This window comes from Mugil cephalus, chromosome 23 (assembly GCF_022458985.1).
Source record: "Mugil cephalus isolate CIBA_MC_2020 chromosome 23, CIBA_Mcephalus_1.1, whole genome shotgun sequence".
Lineage (NCBI taxonomy): Eukaryota > Metazoa > Chordata > Actinopteri > Mugiliformes > Mugilidae > Mugil > Mugil cephalus.
In genome coordinates this window covers 6,900,986-6,917,185 of record NC_061792.1, presented here as the reverse complement: position 1 = coordinate 6,917,185, position 16,200 = coordinate 6,900,986, and the positions used below count along the sequence as shown (strand labels likewise).

The 16,200-nt window shown below is 47.2% G+C and overlaps 1 protein-coding gene across 3 annotated transcripts in view; it reads left to right on the top strand.

Annotated features, from left to right (window-relative positions):
* pard3ba (par-3 family cell polarity regulator beta a) overlaps positions 1–16,200 on the top strand; it is a 144,329-nt gene that overhangs the window by 121,459 nt on the left and 6,670 nt on the right. For all 3 annotated transcript variants that reach the window (XM_047576989.1, XM_047576988.1, XM_047576990.1), the window contains one exon: positions 9,392–9,468. In XM_047576989.1, the coding sequence (XP_047432945.1) occupies positions 9,392–9,468 (77 nt within the window). The remainder of the gene's footprint in view (positions 1–9,391; positions 9,469–16,200) is intronic.

The window sequence follows — 16,200 nt, the reverse complement described above, 5'->3', positions numbered from 1 at the left end:
GTTGGCTAATAGCCAGCAGCGGCGTGAGAGAAAGTAAAATAAAAATCCCGTTTTGACTCCACCCTAACCTCCTGAACCGTGTGGTCAATCCAGCTTCGGAAACAACTCCTAAGTTTAGTCATTTGGATGCTGACAAATTGTCGGATGTCACGGCTTGTAAGCCGCATTTACGACTGCATTGTTTCTCTGCACCCCCCGCTACTAGTTCACCTGTCAATCAAACCCACACAGCAGCACGCCCACTCAGGCACAGAAGCTTTTCTTCTTAAGTATATAAGAAATTCATCTGCACATCTCTTTTTTTTTTTTTTTTTTTGGGGCTATAATGAAAGAGGCAAAGAAATCGCAGGGACAGAGCAAGCGAGAGACTGGCTGCGTAGCACGCGAAGTTGTGGGTTTGGCTCCCATTTCAGATTATTTTGTTCAAGTTTAAAGTTAAAAAAAAAAAAAAAACTGGAACTGGAGAGAGCGAGTGAGTGGGAGAGCAAGACGCTGGTTGGAGCAGCTGGTCCGGGGGTGTTTCTCTGAAGGAGGTCGCACTAATGTTAGCCTAATGTTAGTGTTAATCAGGTTAGCATATGCCCTGTGTGCGCCCTTTTTAGGAGTGCACCTGCGCCTAATTTAATGAGGAAAGGAAAAAGAAAGAAAGGACCGGCTACTGGACGCATGTGACTGGTTGACTTAAATTTTTAGCAAATTCCTAAAGGGTGCGTGCATTAAAACAACACATAAGCCCGCGCACATTTTATAAGTGACTTTTAGGAGGTAACACACCACAGACACATAAAAACAACCCGCTTTGCGATTAACCGTGGCGGCGCGCACGCCCATGCGCGCGCACACGCTCTCTCAGTCACCATCAAAGGGCTGCAAAACCCCAGCGCTGGCCAAAATGAAGCTGTTCTCAGAGTTCACTTTACAGCACGAGGCTGCAGCCAAATCCAGGCTGGCAGCTCTCTCTCTCTCACACACACACACACAAACTTTTTTTGAGGAAAAGCCTATAATTCTGTAATTACAAGAAATGCAGACTCCCGTTCCCGGTTTTAACCCACTCTGGGATTGCTGTTGCAGCCTTAACAACGCCGAGCGCCCTAGACTTTGCGTCACACACACACACACACACACACACACACACTCCCTTGCCCACCTCGCTGTGTGCAGCAGTTGAGATGATTAAAGGCCGCACCGGACTGAGGACTATTCTGGCCCGTAAAATTACACAGGCCCCGCCGCAAGTTTGTGTTTTTGTACCGTGCACCCCAGAATAACCCCCGAACAAGCTACTGTGCTACTGGAAAACGGGCTGGACGAGGAGGGAAATGACAGAGGAGGAAGGAGCGGGAGGTAGAGCTGCCCGGGAGAGCGTTCTCTGTTAATGTATGGGTTGAGGTGATAATTACAAAGGGAAAGTCGTGCCGTAGAGAGCGTCCCTACGTACAAGCCGGCAGTTTAGTCCGGTATGCAGCCGTCGTTTTATACTTTCCCAGTGAGGTGAGATAATTTAATGGTTTGTGATGCAAATGCTTCTTTCAGTGATACCTCAAAAGTTTCTGGAAAGCAAGGGAATACTCTTTGTAATTGTTGCGATGTATACCAGGATGAAATCATTTCAGTCAGTTTTTAGGGATAGGACTAGGGTTACAGTTAGGCAACTACCAACGTGTACAACCAAGGGTGTACTCTTTGTAATTGTTGAGATGTATACCAGGCTGAACCAATTCCAGTTTTTAGGCTTAGGGATGCCGCTAGGGTTAGGACTAGAGTTAGGGTTACAGTTAGGCAACCACCAATGTGTTCGATTGATTAGTATATTAAGCAAATGCATTTCCCCAAAGGTTTGCTGCAGGAAAACACCATTTACAGGCAAAAATAGTTGGCTCCATCAACAAAATAATAGTATTTAATGATTTTTTTCTTTTACCAAGAAACAGTGGGATATATTCAAGAGGGTTACCAAGTCAACCAGAGCTCGAAACATCCACTAGCAACCAAACGTCGGCTACAAGGCTATGGACGACAAACAAATTGATTTATATGTGGATGGACCTTAAGGCATTTTCATGCAACATCTTAACCTTTGACAGGGAACAGCAGCTTTGGATGCTGGAAAGAATTAAATGAATGACCCCTGTAGCATCATCCTTTCTTTCCATCCATCTCTAAGCAAACAAGCATCTAAGATGCTACTTTCTGCACCACTTTGGGATTTCATAATGGCTGCTAGCGTCCTGATGTCGTTGTTTGTTTAGCTGTAATTTGATGAAAGCAGAGACTCTGATTCATTTCCTACCAACTGACCACCCGTGCTGTTTTCCCATCACCTCCTACTCCTACCACCGGCTCTCACCCTTCTTTGATCGGTGCAGACAGGAGCACTTTCTCTCTCATTTCTTATAAAAAGCGCCGACTCGGGCGCAAGCTCAACTCTCGCTCACGCTCCTGGGAGACGAAGGCGAGAGCCAACATCTCATTCCAGCATTATGTTTCTGCCCACCGCCATCAAGAGTTTTCACACACACGTTCAGCACCTTTCTCCCTCTTTTCTCTTCGCAAAGTCACAATGAGTGATTCCGTCCACGGACTCCTCCTCTCTGTCCTTGTCTCTCCAGCGCATCCCCGAGGCTCCACATTCCTCCCCTCTTTCTCTCTCTCTCTCTTCTTTTTTTGTTTTAAGTCACTTCATTCCAATGCTGCGCAGCAAACGGGTGGTTTTTTCCCCCCCGTACCTCCACTCCCTCCTCTCCATCTGGGCCAACAAAGGCCTGCAGGGATTTATTTGGTGTCTGTCTTTATCCCCACAGCTTGTCTGGGGCCTACGGGCAAACTGCAGAGTGTGATCTGTCTGCGAGTTGATAGAAATCTCCCATTCTCCTCCTCGCTCTCGCCCGTTCCCACTTCAAAGTGCCTCGGCGCGCCGCGTTCGTGTTTAAGGAGAGGAGTTTCGTCGGGGTCGGCCGTGTTTGTGGTCGCTTTCCGCTTAGGTCGCACTTCTAGCGTCGTTCTCAGAGCTATCAAGTAACGCAGAAGAGTTTGTGTTGGAGTTGCATCGGCAATTTCGGGGTGATATTTTCAGGTTTTATACAAGTCCTGTCAACCATTCATAGGTTTGATACCGGAGAACCCTGGAAGCCCCGGAAATACTTGATTACTCATGATATATGTTACCGAAGAAAACTAAACTGTAGTTTGCCTCTCAGCATTGCAAATGAGGCAAAATTCATAACATTTGGTCATTTGTTCGTCATGACATCCTCCGAGTGGCCATCTAAATCGACTGGCCGCAACATTAAACAAACCACTTCATCAAACACAGACCCAAACACAAACACCCTCAGTTTCCAAGAAATCTTTTTTTTTTTTTTCCTCTCTCTCTCCTTTGTCTGTTCTTCTGAAATAAAACCGACGCCAGCAGGGAGCTCGGAGGCGCAAGTGGACCTCGTGGGCCAAGAGGCTGGCAAACATCTGCAAGAGCCGCTTCCTTTAGAGAAAGAAGCATCTTTGCTAGTTGAATCGCCACGTCGGAGAGTTGGCTTTTTTTTTTTTTTTTAGGTAGAGGTCTTACCTTTGTGACTGCTCCACACTCCAGTTAACATTTTCTATGGTTTGATCACCGCTGGCAACAATCTCAAAGACTTTTTGAAGAAAATCGAAAAGCGAAAAAAAAAAAAACTTTGAAGTTACAGAGTAATCTTGTACTTTGGCGCCGCCTGTGGTAAGAAGCGGTAACTGCCTTTGTATACACACAGATCCATATTCATTCAGTGCAAGGACTTTTGACATAGCTGCAACATAGGGCAATAGGCTCAAACGCCCTTGTGTCACCTCATTTGGTCGTGATTGCACTTTAAATTTTTGCGGGGCCCTTTGAAGCCTCGGTGGCTCACTCGGAGGTTCTGAAGTTGGCAGGAGTTACATCAAAGCATCTGAAGGGCAAACTGTTCCACCTCGTGACATTTGCAGCAGGCCATTGGAGGGCGAGAGGAGCTGGATTCAGTCATCAAAGACTCGGGCGCTGGTGGTGGTGTCAGCCCCCACATCCTTCGAATCTGCGACTGGAAGGAGGAGACAACAGAAGGCTGCTTAACCTTTGCGCGACGCCGTGACTTGACAGAACCGGAGCCGTCACAAGGTGCGGTGGCGTTGTGCCTTTTTGCATCATGTGTTTGCAAGTTCCCGTCTCAGACTTCAAAGCTGCGTCCAGCTGGGCGAAACAACAAAAAACTGAACTGAAATTGAGTTGCTTGCACATTTCTCGACACCAGCCGCACACATGCTCCCCCAGGGGTGTGTTTTCGGCGAACCTTTTTGGGGGGGGGGGGGCGGGGGAAGAGGAAGACATGAACGAGGACGCGGTCCCAGTAAATAAACAGCGCTCATGGCCACTGCCATGACCACACACGGTGACGCATATGGAACAGGTTTGGGGTCCGCGTTGATTGCCGATTCGTGTGATAACAAAATACACACTTGTGGGGCTGGTTATGGCATCAAAGGCTGTTTAAAACGTTCGCTTCTGCGGCACACGATCAGGGGTATGATCGTATGAAAGTTTCCCTGTTAACAGTCAACAAAATATAGCCGCTCAGCAGAACCAGACCAGTCTGAAGAGGGATATAAATCGTCCAGTTACAAAACTGTTTTTGGCAAATAGACACTTAAACAAATCAAATCCTCTCCTCTCGGGGCTGCAGCACTATTTGTTCTCTTTAGCCCTTCCACTTCGAGCCAGTGACATCAGCGCTCCGCGCCGAAAAAGTGTAAAACATTCTTTAGCATACGTTTCCCCATCGTCTCCTCGCTCGTGTACACGTAAACACATCCCGTCTGTTTAGGTTCCACGTAAACACTTGGGAAGTTCAAACCAGAGAGGACTTATTCAGATGGATGGGTCTGAGTGGAGCCACGGGAAAGAGATAGCCAACTCTTATGTATTTAATGCAGCTAATGAGATAAACATTCTGTTGACCCGACCGGTTTCCACCCCTGCGTGGAGGGGATTTAAAGGCGCATCTCGCCAACTGTATGTAAATGTAAAAAGCCATTCTAAGGTCAAGAGTTGAGGCCTAAACAAACACCAACAATGAAGACAATTGCGAGCAGATTGGCCTATTACAAAAATAGGCCGCATTCCAGTCTGAGTGTGTGTAACCTTTGGTCACCGTGTGTGTGTGTGTGTGTGTGCGCCATCTGCTGCTAACGAGCTCAGAGTGCGCAGGGTCCAGGTGTGGGAGTGTTTAGTGTACACCGGGGGGCGAGTGAGCCTCCTGTTTGAGATATACATAATCGGCGTAATCTCGTGCGCCAACGGGCACGTTGGAAAGAGAGCTCTGACCTTTTTTTTCTCTTTTTTTTTGGTATTAGTGGGTTGGAGCTCATGGTTGAAACACAGGAGGCCACGTGTGCGCGAAGGGCTTGACATTCAAGTGGTGTCGTCAGACAACTGTTGACATCCAGAAGCCACATTCGAGTTTGGCAAGCTAGGGCCCTAAAGTTTCACCATGTGTTACGCTGCATGTCGCTCGGTTCCTCTCGAGGAGCAGACACTTACGTTAGCTCTCCCTAGTTCGGCAAAAAGGAGATGGATTCCGGGCGGGTTCCGCCTCACCGTGTCGGATGCAGGGCACGGGGGGTGACGTTTGCCAACAGGAGGTGGGCACGCGGTGCCAGGCAGAGGCTCCTCACCGAGACACATGCTTAATTAGCATCCAAAATGGATGGATGGAGGGCGGGAGGAGGAAAAGGATGGATGGATGGCAATACAGGAGGCTAATTATGCCGTTTGGAAAGAGACGGAGGAGCAAAGCGCCTCGGAGGAGAAAAAAAAAAGGCGAATCTTAGCATCTCAGTCGGAGAATGAAAGCGGCGCTCAGGCATTGTGTCAAAGCACTTGGGCTCTCATTTGAGGCTTATTGTGGATATATATGAACATCACAAATTCCCAGCGCAGCCAAAAGTGCTCGGAGAAATTCATTTCCTGAGCTCTGGCAATACTTTCTGATGAATGCGACAGCTGTGCCGCTCGAGCCGAGTGGCGCGCACTCGCGCGCGCACGCACTCGCGCCGCGTTTCAATGCGTATCATCTGGCGCTGTCAAGGCATGGCTTTCTAATTTGGAAAAATGGAAAAGTGACATTCTGCTCATTCACGACCGCGCGCACGCCAACCATCCTGCCAGGGCGTTTGTCAAGCGGGCGGATTGCGGCGCAGGCGGTGACTCGGCACAATTATGCACTTTATGGAGAGAGACGACGGCGCGAGTAGCAGCCTGAAGATGTTCTGATTGCAAGGTTCGAGTTTTAAGTTTCACACAAAAGCCAGCGAACGCCAACATTAACAATTGAGACTTTAAAGTTTTACCACATGACATTCGTGAGGAATGGGAAATCCCACATCACGCGTGTGTGCATGTGTTGCGGCTCGTCCGTCTCTCTGTCAGCTACCGCCTGCTCAAGACATTAACTTTTCCGCTGATAACCGCACACATGCAGCAAGCAGACCCACGCGGCGCTGCATATGATGTCAGCGGGTTCAGGACGAGGACGTGAACTTGCGTGCGAGGGATAGCTCGTCACTCTTCACCTCTCGAGAGCCGTGAAGAAGACGAGGCTGGCCGCCTCCTCACAAAAACAAAAAAAAACCCGGCTGCTCGGCTTCCTCTCTAACCTGGATGAATTTCATTTTGCTGTTTTACCAGTTGCCATGGCGAGACTTGTTTTGTCGTTCCGCGCGCGTGTATGTGTTTACTCGCTTGTGTGTAGTATTTCACATCATCTGGCACCGCCGCTGGTTTTCTAATTTAGGGGAAATGGGCTTCCGCCTGAAAAACATCCATACGACAGACCTCCGTAATATGTGTGTGAGTTAATAAAGACATCATCCAGACCTATGGCTGCAGGCTATTATGTTAATACAATCAATGGACAAAGAATTTCACTCATTTCATCTAAACATACATCCCCCTCTCTCCTCATCAGTCTTTTCCTCTTGCTTGTTTTTTTTTTTTTTTTCATATTCAGAAGATGTATTACGCCTTATTCAGCACGCATACACACAGAAGGTCCTCCACCTGAGTCCCAGCTCCTTGCTGAGACTAATGCCCCCTTTACCTCACATTATGCCTCTCTTTGCATAATGGCCTCTATCTAACACACACACACTGCTACCCAAAAGATGGAGCGTTCACTTTCCAGACATCATATTAAAACTGCACACAAAAGACACACACACACACACAGCTCAAAACTACCACAACGTTAGCATAAACATACTGTATTCATGCACACACACACACAGGCAGGCACAAAGCCGCTTTAATGAAAAGGGTGGCAGCCTTGCAAGGGGCCACGGCTCTGATGTACTTTCACTTCCTGGCTCCCATTCAGAGACATTAGAGCTCCTGACATTACAGAGACATGCTAATGATATCTGGTAATGCGCCTCTGCAGCGTTGACATGCAGAATGAGTTTGGACTCATGCGTACACACACAAAAAAAAAAAAAAAAACAGAGCGAGCTCTTAATAGTGTGTGTTTGCACTATTAAATGCTGCGCTTGTGCCGCTCTGATAGCCCGCTTCAAACACGCGACTGTTTGCCTCTTTATTTCCCTGTGTCTGTCAAGCTCAGGATTGCTTGTTTATGTGCACATGTGCTTGTCAGTTACTTTGTGTATTTGACTGGCGCTCTCGTGTATCACGCTACAGCGGGGCCGCGCTTGTCCGTACAAACGTCCGCTGAGTAAACAGCCTGCGTTTGTATGCGAAAACTCGGAGCTCAGATCCCAGATTACAGATAATTAGAACTGTATGTTCCCCCCCACCACCACCCCACCTTACCCCCTTTCCCTCCTCTTCTGCTTTCAGGGATGGTTTGTTTAAACCCCCTCGCTATGTTGCAATCTTTGACCACATCCACATGCGTGCAGCTAATTTGACGGTTTCACTTGTTTAGCCAATAAATAGAGTTCCAGAGAATCTCTGCCAAAGAGGATTGGAGCTAGTTTGGAGATCCATCACACTACTAAAAACCTTCTGTGGAAGTTCCTTGAACTCTGCTGGAGGGATCAGCAAGAGGATCCAAGGGAGTAATTGTTCTGTTTACGGTGATGTCACTCTAAAATCTTACATAGGTGGACCTTCGTGGTTGAGATGTATGAATGGTTCCGCGTATTTCGATAGCAAATCACACAGTTTAAAACAGATTTACTTCTGCTTTTGATGCCATAGGTATGTTGTTGTCCCTACAGCACAGCTCAACGTGGTTGCGTGTCCTCGCCCACGTCTCTCAGGAGAATTCGTCCTCTACTCTGGCGTCTTTTCTCTTTTAGGAAAAACCCGCGATTTCACAAAAAGCCATTGTTGCTAAACATTGATCAGCTCCTTCTCCTGCTAGAACATGATCCACTCACATCCTCCTGGCGTTGTTTAGCGTAGATGTCGCACCGCAGACTAGCGTTTTACCCGAGTATAAATACTTGGCAACTTGGTCTAAGCAACTTGTGTACACTTCAATCTGTTGCAGATGTCTCAACCACGCTTCGGCCTTTTAACCATCTGTGACAATAGACTATAAGGTGTGAATCCATTGACTTCCACACTAAGAAATACAATTAATCACAATTAAACATCATTCACTTTTAGTCTTTATTATATGTAATAGCACTGCAAACTGAAGATTTTGACATATCATTATTAAAATGTTGACACGATTTTACAGGTTCACACAATATAAATACTAAAGCAGTATGATGTATATTTTCGAGCTATGGTCATCTGTTCAAAAGCACTATATCTCAAAAAGTACAATCACACATGGGCAAATTTATGTATCTTACAAACTGAATGACTAGCAATGGTTAGAAAACGGGTACAAAATGAGAAATTAAGCATTTCATTGTCTACTACTACAAAAAAGATGTGGTTACAATGCAAGTCTAAGGGTTAATCCATTGCTGCTCAATAAAAATAGGACACTTAGATCTCAGTGTGGATCTTTTCTGGAACGTCTTCATTTGCAGTAAGCGTTTCCAGGCACGTCTTTAATCAATCACTTCCTGGTGAGTCTCAAACCGTACTCTATATGTCGTTTTCTTTTATTTTTCCCCCCAACATGACTGGCGCATGAACCGTACGCGCACATGTTCATGAGTGGGGTACACCGCTTACATGTGGGTGCATGTATTTATGTTACCACATGTGGGGCATTCCACGAGTCCTAGCTCTTTTGTTTTCCCTTTATTTTTTTCTCAATCTTTCTCTACTGGAACTACGAGGCTGCATATGAAAACATGTACACTCAATATTTTAGTCAATATTTTATGCTGCATTTCAGGACTACTGAAGTCGGGGTTCAGTTCCATGTCCAGTGTCTAAATACGTGTTTCCTCACAGATGGCGCCCAGAGGAGCCGAATTCCGACCTGAGCCCCGGTACGACGAGCTAGACCGACGATACCCCGCTCAACAAAGGTGAGACGGCCGCTGCTGCATGAGTTTTATTCCTCAATGCAGGAAATGAAAGGACAACTTCTTGCCACTCCCTCCCTTTGTGTTTCCCCCACTCACTCACACACTCAGAAAAACATACACACACGGCACAGACTAATCCTCTTTGGAGCTTATAATTAAATCTGGAGTGTTTGCCTTGGGAGTGTCTACTCATCCCAGGAATAGGACTGATCAGCTCTCCAGAGAGCAGAGCCCAGGCACTAGGATCTCACACATACACACACTCGTTGAGTTTGCTCCTATGAAGGATGTATAACCTCCAGTGTGGGTTTAGTAAAACTGCACATTCCTCCTGTTTGTTTAACCGTCCTCTTGTCAAATTATACAGCATCAGTCCGGGCGAACGGGAATATTCGGTCGTCATGTAAGCATGTGTGCGCACACGCTGAGCAAACGGCGCCTCCGTGATGTTCCCGGGCCCGGTGGCTAAGTGGAGCGTGAAGCGGCGTGGAGCGCTTGAGGAAAGTGAGAGGTGGGGAATGAGGAAAGTGGCGGGAGGGTGGGGGGGCACCGGGATGGCGGGGAAGCGAGCGAGAGGGGGGGAAAAAAGAGAACAGTCATTTCACGGGTTATTGCCCCTCCTGATATGACAGGCACCAGGGAGCGCAGACATCAGCACCGGCTCAGGGGGAAGACGAGGCACACTGAGGATGCTGGGAGAGAGTGGGGAAAAGAGGGGAAGGACATGACCGAGCCGAGCAGGGACAGAGAGATTAGACGAGTGTAGCTGTGGAGATGAACCCAAATGGAGACAAGCAGAAGGGTGACCTTTGACAACCAAACCTTAACTTCCATTCAGAGTGGCGTTTTATTGTTGAAACCATCATTTTATGAAGTAAGAAAGAAAAATGTTTTCTATTCTAGTCTGCTAGGGTTGGGAGCTAGGGTTAGAGCCTAGGGTTGGGAGCTAGGGTTGGGAGCTAGGGTTGGGAAGTAGGGTTGGGAGCTAGGGTTGGGAGCTAGGGTTGGGAGCTAGGGTTAGAGCCTAGGGTTAGGAGCTAGGGTTGGGAGCTAGGGTTAGAGCTTAGGGTTAGGGTTAGTAAGTGTCGTCACTTACTAATGTTCCGATTGGCGTCTCTTTGAGTTTGGCGTAGCTGGACTTTTTCCAAATCTAGTAGCGTTACTTATAGTTTCAAATGCAAAACTTCTTCTGATCTGCAGCTCAGATCATAACGAAGGCAGAGTGCCGGGTGACGGGTGGGGTCTGAGTCATCATGTGAAGGGCGTCACAGCTGGTGTGATCCCATCGCATGTTGATCTCTCCCCCTTTGTAGATACGATGGTTTACAGCTTTTCCATTTACATCAAATGTGGATGTCGCTGGGTTCTGCACTGCCGCTTAGACAAATCAAGCCATTTGAAGATCTTGATCTTGAGTTCTGAGAAGCGGCTCCAGCCTTTCCTCTCTGTTCTCTGGCATTTTATTGACGACTTGTAAAAGTAATCTGTGGATCAACTTATAATAAAAATCATCTTTGGTGTTGTTCTGGTGCATGAGCAGCGTTTTCGAGAGGATAAATAATAACGACAGCAGGAATGTTCTACATTAAAGTAGCAGCCGTCACATTCTCCGGCTTACATGATCACATGTTAAGATGTCAGGTTCGAATTATGTTCATTACTTCAAGAAACGTTCTCATCATTATTTAACAGTTGTTCATCCCCTCTTTGAAGTATTTTTAGGCCCAACGCCCACAGGATATCATCCGCTTGAAATGCATACGGTACAGTTAACATGCTCCTGGGGACAGAAGAAGAGCAAAAGCAAGAGGAGCCGAACACCAGTCAGCTTCACATGTTTGTGTTTTTTGGTTTCTGATGTTTCTGTAAAGATAAATCGCGACTCTTCAGTCCCTGAAACTTCTCCGACTCTCTGTAGCATAAATACAGAGGCGAGAGGAGGAGGAGGAGGAGGAGGAGGAGGGGACGTAAATATATTCCTGGATATGTATTTTTTTTCTTTCTTCATCGAGAGGCGAAGAAACAGGAGAAAACGGAGCGAGCAGAGACGGCAGTGAATTGAATGCATTTTTCAAAGTGGAGCTGAACTTTGTGCAAAATCCCCCCGGGGGCCGCCATTATTGAAAGCCATTTCCTCTCAAAATGAGTGCGGCTCCACCATTGGCCTGGCTCTCATTAGCATACATTTGGCCTGCCTTTGTGTGGAGCCGGCTGGGGCTGCAGCTGGAGGGGTGGGAGTGAAGGAGGTGAGTGTGTGTGTGCTTGCGTGGATAGTACAGGAGATGTAGCAAGGCGTCTCACAGATGGGAGCATATGGAGAGGAGAGGGAAAGTAGGTTGGGGATGAAACTGAGGCAGAGTCAAGGTGTTGAATTTTTCACTTTCAGTATTGTGTTGCTAATTGTCAGTTTGCAGCTGCACATTATGCTGCACACAAGAGTGTTCTGTTAGTATTTGCTGGAGTCTTTGTCCTTTAGCAAGTCCAAGTATGCACTGGTACCTTCTTCCATACTGTTGTAATGGAACATATTTCTTATTGCATAAGCGCAGATTGTGAAGTCATTATACCGAGATCGGCCCGGCTATTCCCTCTTCCCAAATTAAGAGTTTCTCTGGACCTGAAAGAGAGGATGCCAAACTAGTAGAGCCAATGGAAGGAAAGTGGCCCTCGGCCTGGGACAAAGTGCTGCGGGCTCCTGCGCGGCAGCCAACGAGACAAGCTCAAGTCTGGGAAAGAGGATTTGGAAAAGAGGGGCTGGAAGTGGCAGCGTCGAGAGCTTTGCCCTGGGGAGAGTGATACTTTGGCTCTCGCCTCCCTCTCCACCGGCCATTAGCGCCGGGGCACAGCTCAGCCTCCGGGTAGGCTCAGTGCTGCGGGACACACAAAAAATTGCACAGGCGCACGCATGGGCCATATGGAAAATATTAACGTCATTACCAATTCAAAGCAGCAGGTCACGGGCGTGATGACCCAGCCCCGGGTTATCCAATCAGAGCACCCCCTGACCCGCTCCCCCAAGGTGATTGGATTAGGGGGCCAGGTTGGCGCGGCAGCGTTGCTGGCCGGGGCTGATAATTGGCTGATTAATGTGTAGCTGATGGCCAGTGATTCAGAGACAGGGTCCCAATCAGGGGCCATCCTGGCCTCGTGAATGCTCCGGTCACATCTGGACAATGGAAATGACCCAATGAGGAGTTGTGTGTTGGTTCTTTGTGAGCAAACACCGACACAGGAGCCAAGTCAGTCTGGTTCCAAAGTATATCTCTAAGGCCAAGGCGGACTTTAGCATATTACCTCTGATAACAAGGTCCAAAATTAAGAACTCATGCAGACCTCTGGTAAACACATCTTCCTGCATGTTTGTTTGCAGTCCGTCATGCTAGAAGCTTCTCATTTCTAAAGGTTCGGTCTCTTATCAAGCACCTCTCCTTGAAAAAACAGAAGGCAACTTCTTGGTTGTCCTCATCACGTCAAGTATCCACTGGTATGTGGAAAAGTGTCCCTTAAGGACTCTCAGCTGACCTTGGTGAAAAGGGTGCACGCACTCATCCTTAGACTTACAGCCACTTGGCTTTCCCCACCACGTCTGAGCACATGAACCTTTTCACCCTGGCGAATTCGGCCCTAATGACCTACGTCCAGACCGGACACACCTAGCAACGCACACCAGGTGGATCAATGGCTGGAGTATACAACCTGAGAAACCTCTTAGAAAATTCTCATATTTACTGTTTCACTGCTGCTCCTTTGTCTCATTTTGTCAGCTGGAAATAAGCTCCCGGTATTCCAGTCCTACCTGGCACAGTTGGACTGCTGTGCTTATTGCGAAGCTATGTAATATTGTTAGTTTGGAGCTGCGGATGAATTTGGATGGCTTCTTCAAGGTCAGCAGAGAAATCAAATTGTTGCCGCGCTCGCCCCGTCTTTATTAAAGCCCAGTGCTGCTTCTCGCGGCTTCATAAGTGATCATCTGTTTTCCCACCCGCTGCCGGCCAGCTGTCCAATGACTCAGTTAAAGTTATTGTCTCCGTAAGTCATTTCATTTCTCTGCTTCTGTGGAGTTTTCTTTTTTTATTCAAGGATTACTTTTTCTGACTTTGCTCCACAACCGCCGGCTCAAGACCCTAAATTATTGGTTTAAACGTCGATGTGGACTCACCTTTTATTGTTAAATAATAACAAAAGATAAGCAGCCCAAGCACCGTGAAGACATTTAGTTTGATTTCCCGAGAGGTGCCCTGACCCTTTCATTTTTGCGGGGGCCTTTTTTAAAGCGCCGGGCCCCTCGGCGTGCAGAGGCTCCGGCGGTGTTTGTCCGGCTAACAGTGTTTGTGCTCAGACATGAAAGAATGTAATGGAATCAGCACAAGGAAATGAAAGGGCTTTAACCAGCTCTATCACATGCGCAGCTGAGGCACCAGTGGCTCTACCTGTTTACAATAACTCCTCTTTCTCCGCTTTCCCCCTGATTCCATCAATCCCTTTGTCTGCATTTTTCTGTCACTTCTGTTTATATCTCTCTCGCGTCTCTCTGTATCTCGTCTCCGTCCTCCACTTCCCTATCTCCCGCCGTCTCTCAGGTCGGTGTGCGGCAAAATGAAATCATCGCATTATAAATAAAACAAAAGATATACACTTTGAGGCCTGGGCTCTCCCTCTGAGCTCGGAGAGGGGATAACAAAGACTGTCATGTACGAGTCTGCGTGACATTCGGTCCGCAAATACAGACGGACGGGCAGTCGCAGCAGTCGCCGTGAATTCAGATGTTCTCTTTTTCGCCCAGAACAACGTAGAACACAATCCGGTAGACATACAGTGAACTTATCTGGAACTGTTCAGAAATTGAATCCCTGTTGCAGAGAGACTAAAAGCGGAAAAAAGAAAGATCTGTTTCTGTCGTCAACTGTTGCTTCACTTGATTTTCCCTCGACACATCTCCGATACATGATACATGATTGCGCTCCTTCCGCGAGTTCAGTCCAGGGAGTAAATCCGACCTTTTTAGAAATGACTTCTTTTACTTTTGCTGGCTGCTAAATAGTTTGAATTTCGAGAGTACCTAGTCCTAGTTCACGTGCCGACTCTTTGCCCTTGTGCCTCCCATCTCTCGTCGCCTGCTCATTTCTAACCCGTTCTGCAGTCATACCGACGGCTACCTGCCACCGATACTGTACACATTCACCCATCATTGCTGGGTATATAGTCGCAGCGAGTGTAAACACGGGTCCATTTAGATGAGGCTCGTGCGTCAAGGTGAGAGCCAATTTCCACTGGCGCTGTTGACATAGGCTGGGTTGATTAGCAGAGCTGCCTCTCCACGGGCAAGGCTGGAGCAGCTAATGGTTTCCTCCACCATCCAGGTCTGCTGTGTGTCTGTAGCACTCAGCTAGCACAGCGCCATTAGTGCAGGGATGAGTGTGTGTGTGTGTGTGTGTGTGTGTGGACGAGGATGAATTTGGAGAATGCGTTGTGCACTAATGAATATGTCAACTTGCTAAACATGTTTTTATAGCTGTAGTTTCTCGAGAGATTGTTGATCCACGGTAGGTTCTCATTGCTCCTAGAGAAAGTTGCATGAGTAGCATTTAGGGTTATTCAACAGTTTTTTCGGATGGAAGGGACCAAGTGGCAACTACAGCCTTGCAAACTTATGGTAACACTTAGGCCACGTTTACACGAAACAGATTTTTGGGTAAGACTACGTCGGTCTTGGACAGTTCTGCCTGCCGTCAATGACAGATCCAGATCTTTCTGAGACTGGAACCGCACCCTTTTGAATCCAGGTCCCAGGGTGGTGGACTAAAGGCTTGTGACGGTGCTGCATCAGATATTGACCCTGGTTAGGTGACTAGGTCCGATGTGCATGCTCTTCCTCTTCTTCTTCCTGTTTTTGGGGCTGTAGTCTCTGGAAGAAAACAGCACCACGCATGGGACGCATCAGAAGACCAATGTCCACTCTGATGAGTCTGTTTTGGAAGCACAAGAAAGACCTACAAAATATTAGGTCATAATGTTATGCCGGAGAGCAAAAGCATGTTTAAAACCAAGATATAAACATTATATCTCCTGTAAAGTTCAGCTTTTACGAAGAAGATTGACTCGCTCTCGGGCCTCAAGTGGACATTTGAGGAACTGCAGTTTTTGGCACCTAAGGCCACTTCCACATGAATCTGGTTTCTCTTTGCGTCGTGGAGAGAATTTCTAATTGTAGAAAGTATCCGGCATAACATTATGAACTAATATTGTGTAGGTCTCACTTGTGCCTCCAAAACAGACTCATCAGAGAAGACATTGGCATGTTTGAGGGTGTTCTGTGGTATCTTGCAACAGAATGTTGTTAGTGGGGGTCTTTGGAACATCTACATAAATGAATGCCACATCCGGTCATTTCCCAGCAGAACAATGAATTGTCTCAAAATGGTCAAATTCAATATAAAATTTGTCTATTAATGTGACCAGTTCAGGTGTGTCGTGACCATTTAATTGATCTAGAATTGAAAACAATCGATGAGTCGACACTGTTTTGCGTACTACCCTCCAATTTTTACAGTAAAGACTAAGAGAAATGGTTTGAATCCACACAGCGGTGCAGTATCACTACCCAGAACCACAGACTGGATGAAGTAATTAAAGACTACTGATACCTCTCAGAATTACGGCACATTAAACATTTTTTTCCCCCGAAAAGCGTGCGTGGACACGCATACGAACGACGGCGCTTGGCAGCGAGGT